This window comes from Arachis ipaensis, chromosome B08 (assembly GCF_000816755.2).
Source record: "Arachis ipaensis cultivar K30076 chromosome B08, Araip1.1, whole genome shotgun sequence".
Classification (NCBI taxonomy): domain Eukaryota; kingdom Viridiplantae; phylum Streptophyta; class Magnoliopsida; order Fabales; family Fabaceae; genus Arachis; species Arachis ipaensis.
Window position 1 is genome coordinate 110842474 of NC_029792.2, and position 5762 is coordinate 110848235.

General features: G+C 35.2%; 1 protein-coding gene across 1 annotated transcript; it reads right to left on the bottom strand.

Annotated features, from left to right (window-relative positions):
* Positions 3369–5455, bottom strand: LOC107611314. Its single transcript, XM_016313256.1, has 3 exons — positions 4746–5455; positions 4478–4595; positions 3369–4295 (listed from the first exon to the last, which is right to left on the bottom strand). The coding sequence occupies exons 1-3, from the start codon at positions 5453–5455 to the stop codon at positions 3369–3371; spliced, it is 1755 nt and encodes a 584-aa protein (XP_016168742.1).

Below are 5762 nucleotides of genomic sequence, written 5' to 3' on the forward strand. Positions count from 1 at the left end.
GATATGTATATATATGTAAATATTCTCCGGCTTGCCTTAGCTTCGCAGGCTGAGCTAGGAGCTTGTTATTCTATACTTTTGACCCTCCATTACCACTTTCTACTTAGTTACACCTATGATCTCTAGGTTTCTTAGCACGCAAGTAATCTCGTTTTCTGAGCGATGCGCTTTTTATTTTGCGATTTTGTTTTACCTATTTTCCAAGACTCCTCGTATATTACTCTTTTTCAGTTACTATTATGTATATATTTTGTTTTAGAGGTCGTAATACCACACCACCTCTATTTTGCGGCTTAAGCATAAAGCTTTGTGTGGTAGGTGTTACAAATTTGATTTTAATTTTTAATTGACTCAATTTGTATCGTAAAATTTTAAGACGAGACTTAAATTTGATTCCAACATATTAAGGCTTTTATAAAAGTCTAAATCAGTGTCTATTTTATAATAGGTTAGGCCAGATCAGACTAAATACAGACCATGTTATTGGCTCCTGATAAGCCGCCTAACCTATTTTCCATCCCTGATGAGGAGGCCTAACATTGAGGAGTTCCTCTATCCACTCCCACGTCGAGTGTTAGTACCATGTCTAAAAGTCCTTAAGCAACCACTCAATGACTCTCCATTGATGCGTAACCTAAAGTGGTACGCCACATTCTACAGAGTGATGGTACACTCATCCTAAGACAAATAGAAATTGTGGGTCTCCGAATACCAACGCTTCACAACTGCAGAAATCAGAGTGTTGTTAAACACAAAGTCTTTGAATTGCACTGTGTCACCAAATTCATCCTCCCTCAAATAAAGAATAATGACATCTAGTGGTGTAAAATTGTGGCTAACTCGTCTAGAAAATAGGAGGCGAGGTCTAAAATTTAATAGAAAATTTTGAAGTTCATTAATAGTAAATTTAAAGTTTGTTCATTAGTAGTAAATTTAATTCTTAAAAATAGGTAAAAGGGTTACAAAACTAAACTACGAAAGAAAGTTGATCCTAAATTTAATTCCTAAAAGCTCACCCTAACATACATATTACAATAAAATTTATTAAACAATTATTTCAAATATAATAAATCTATTGACATACATTTATTTTTTGAATAAAATATTTAAAATTTATTTAAAAAAAATCCTCCTAATACTCAGTAACACAAGTTTCTAAAAATAGATATCAACAACTAATAGAAACTAAACTAACACCTAATCTTATTATGTTCTTAACACAACATCTATTTTAGTTATATATATTAGAGTAAAACGAATCAAACTATCCAAACTATATGCTTCTTTATTAAAAGAAGAAAATAACAACACTATCTTTAAAGTCGATCCCTCCAGCGATATACTACATCACGTTCAACCTATTAATATTGTCTTCACGTATATTTGCACACACCATAATGTCTAATGAACTCAAATATCGTAAAACAAAAGCCTCTAAGAAGGAGAAGAGAAATGAAAAGTGGTAAAAAAATGACATTTATGCAATGTTGTGGACAAATTCTATAAAAAATGACTCGTTTGAGCATATCTCATTTATAATGTATCCGCAATACGTTCATAGGTGTATATATCTTATCTCGTAATTAAAACATTTATAGTGTAAACGAGATAAATAATAAGATACAAAAATATAAATTAAATCTAAATTACTTATATCCATAAATAAAATATTTATTTAAAAAAATTTGTTATTGTTGGCCAAATTTATTTCAATATTTTAGTCTTATTTTTATTTGTTCAAAAACTTGTTTCAATTTCTATATTCAATCAAGTTCAATTTGTAAATGAGTCTTTCTTTAGTGGAATTAAACATTAGAATAATTTAATTGGGAGATATTTAAACTTCTAAACGTAATAAATTTCAGATTGAATGGATTAAAATTTGTTAGTTTCTTAGAGTAGTGTGTTCACATGAGATTTAACCGTCCTATTATTGTTGCATCATGAAATTAAATAGAAAATAGAGTAATTGAGTTGCATTAACTTCAATCCTTTGTTCCCTTTCCAGCATCACCAAGACACCAGGAAAGTGATGGAGTTCCTTCCTCTGTTTATATGCCCATTAAACATATTTCAGTTATAACTGCCAACAAGGAAAAAGGGGGGAAAGGATATTAAGAAAGAAATGATCTCATTGACACAGGTAACTAACTACCACATATGCTTGGGTAAAGAAGTCCAAGCGAAATAGGCACAAACTAGCTTTTGAGATATATACACATAAACAGCAAAAGATAAACTCATAAGCAACAAGTCTTTCCAATCTCCCTTTTGCTGTGGACTCAAATTTTGCTTCAGATTCTTCCCAAGCTTCTCAAAACCATTGACTAGCTTCAAAAGGATCATCTTTCCTCTTATGTCTTTCTTTTCTCCATGGGTAGAATTGTTGACAGGTCCTCTTCCTTGGGAAGATAGTAGAATAAGAACCCTGGGGTTGTTCCTGTTTCTGAGCTCATTGCTTGGTGCTTGTTTGATACGGCAACATTGCCCAAGAGAAAGAGTTGCCATGGTAATTAATAAAGATCTTTTTGCTCAAATAGATAAATGGTAGTGTGATGAAGTAGTTGCATTAATCTGACACAGTGAAGGAAAAGCAATTTAGTGACTAAATGAGTTGTCTCTTCATGCTAGTGTATAATAATTAATTTTTGTTCAATATTTGTATATAATTTGCATCAGATATTTTTATTTTTCCAAAAGGGGCAATGGTATATGAGTATAGCATGGATAAGGGGATAATGACAAGGTCATTATTGTGTGGAGGAGGCAAACAAGAGGCCCACGTGGAAAGAACATTTCAAAAACAAAATATGTAGGGCAGAAAAAAAAAGATATTTTGTGTATAAAGAGTCCCTGTACCTTTGCCTTTTTGGCTTATGTTTAAATAAATAATAAAAATATATATTTCCGATAAAAACAAAAGTGATATTTTCCATAAATGTGAAACCGTTGTTATTTTTTACTTGTTACGAATTGTTTATAATATTTGACTACAACTGCTTTTGCTATATTATGCATGTTTGAAAATAAAATTAATTTAGTTCATTTTTCTTAAATGCTATGCAAGCTTGTGTTTTGCTACATCTTTTTTTTTTTTCAATTACTTTCTCTTGTTTAGAATGAAGAATATTGTGCACTATTTTCTTATACCTTCACTACGTATTTTATTAAAAAAAAAAAAACATAAATAGTGTTTACGAGCTAGATTATTGTACTAGTCCCTAAAATATAATTTTGTAAACTAAAATTCTTTTTTGAATATAGGTAGCTCAACACAGTAAAGTGGAGCAAAAAAAACTAAGAACAACAAAAAATAAACCATAAATATAAAGGAAAGTTGTAATCCGTTGTCATCTCCGGCATTGCCATCAACAACCAAACGGATCCACTCCACACCATTCCTTATAGCTCAAGAAGGACAGAATCTTAACTCCTTCAACACTTGTCTCTACTCTCTGGAAAACTCTGCTATTTCGCTCCAACCAGATGTTCCAAATAACTGCACAGAATCCTATCAGCCATTTCTTTTGCTCAGACTTCCCACCTGTTACTCCAGTCCAACTCTCAAAGAACTCTTTAACGGTTCCCGGGGTGATCCAAGCTCTATCAGTGAACGTCAACCATGCACACCACACCTGCCACGTAAACTCACAAGCAAAAAATAAATGATGTACAAATTCTATGTCCTTTTTACACAACACACACATATTGTCATGATGATTAATAATGCCAAGTCTACTCAGCCTCTCCTTCGTGTTGACACTGCCTACTAGCACAAACCATGCAAATAGCTCAACTCTTGGAGGAACCAAGCCTCTCCAAATGGAGCTTGTGAAGTTGTAACTCATGATGTCAGTTGAGAGAGTCTCCTGCTGTAGCACCTGCACAAAAGAACTAGTAGAAAAAACACCATTTTTATCAAATTTCCATACAATTGAATTCTCTCTATCAACCGATAATCTCACAACTCGTAACCAGTCCTGAAGTTGATTGAGCAGCTCTAACTCCCATTGGAAGAGTTCTCTCCTCCATTGGAAGTCCCATACCCACTCTAGCCCATCCCAAAACCCACAGTCCCCTATTACAGATCCTTGTTGATTTGAAACAGAGAAGAGTCTCAGAAAACAATCTCTCAAAGAGCCACCTTGTAACCAAGTATCCTCCAAAAAATGAATGTTTCTGCCATTTCCAACCTCCATGGACAGACCCCTGATCATCATATCTCTTGCCTGTTGCTCCTTAATATTAAGCTGGCAGATATCTTTCCATGGCCCCCTCTTGATGGCAGAGGTTGGCTTGATAACATTACAGTTAGGTCCAACTGATTACAAGAGCAAACAACCTTCTTCCAAAGTGGGCAATCCTCCTTTGAAAAGCGCCACCACCATTTGAACAGAAGCGAGGCATTCCTAATTAGAGCATCTCCTACCCCCAAGCCACCTAGCTTTTTCGGCGCTTGAACTACCTCTCATTTCACCAATGGTATCTCGTTATTCCCATCTTCTTTACTCCACAAGAACCTTCTTTGAAGTCCAATGATCTTTTCTGCAACCTCCTTTGGCATCTTGTACAAGCTTAAGTAGTAAACCGGCAGGCTATTTAGAACAGATTTTATGAGGACCAACTTACCCGCTTTGTTGAGAGATCTAGCTTTCCATAAGCTCAGCTTGTCTTTCACCTTGTCTAGGATTGGTTTTCAGGTCTTCACCAACCGAGGATTAGCACCAAGAGAAATTCCTAAATACCTGACAGGTAAAATCGCTTCGGCACATCCCAACAGACCACACATATTCGTCACCCATTCCTTCTCACAGTTGACTGAAATTAGGCTCAACTTCTCAAAGTTGATACTCAGGCCAGACATTAACTCAAAACAACGCAGGAGCCTCTTATAATTCACTAGCATCTCCGTTTCCTGTGGACAAAAAAGAATTGTGTCGTCTGCAAATTGGAGATGCGACAATTCTATGTTGTCCCTTCCCACCAGCAGTGGAGAAATTCTGTCATTTCTAACCGCCTCCCCCACCATTCTGTGCAGAACATCAACAACAAGAACAAACAAGAAAGGGGAGAGTGGATCGCCTTGCCTGAGGCCCCTCTCCATCTTGAACGGCTTGGTTAGTGACCCATTGATTAACAATGACATTGATGCTGTAGTCACACATTCCTTCACCCAGGTCCTCCATTGAAGACCAAAACCCATCTTCTGTAGTACTATATCCACAAAGCTCCATCTCACTCTGTCATAGGCTTTCTGAAAGTCCAGTTTAACAATTGCTGCTTGTTTCTTTCGCAGCTTAAGCCATTGGATTGTCTCACAGGCAATGAGGGCACCATCATGTATTTTGCGACCCTTTACAAATGCAGACTGAGTCTCCCTCACTAGATGTGGCATCACTGATCGCATTCTTCTTACTAGCACTTTGGATATCACCTTATAGACACAGCCAACCATACTAATCGGTCTTAAGTCTTTGATTTTCTTGGCCCCCTCAAAATGATATAATAATTAATGTAGTCACAGTGTAACTGGAATCCTCTCTAATTAAAAAAGAATGTATTATAGTTGATTGGAATCCTCTCTAAAAAAAGGATGTATTACAGTTGATTGGATTTTCAAAAAATTTTGCTTTTATTCAACAAAATAAGAAACAATTTTAAACAAGATTGAAAAGCAAGTAAAGAAGAAAAGAAAAGAAAAAAAAGGAGATAATTCAAAAATTCTTAAGAAATCCTAAATTGGCATTCAACAAACATGGATT

What these genes read in the sequence shown, in the direction of transcription:
- LOC107611314 (XM_016313256.1), bottom strand. Translation starts at nt 5,455, where the DNA reads ATGGTTGGCTGTGTCTATAAGGTGATATCCAAAGTGCTAGTAAGAAGA. An exon ending in GAAGCGATTTTACCTGTCAG is followed by an intron (nt 4,596 to 4,745) that starts GTATTTAGGAAT and finishes TGTTCTAAATAG; the next exon opens with CCTGCCGGTTTACTACTTAA. An exon ending in GGAATAACGAGATACCATTG is followed by an intron (nt 4,296 to 4,477) that starts GTGAAATGAGAG and finishes AATGTTATCAAG; the next exon opens with CCAACCTCTGCCATCAAGAG.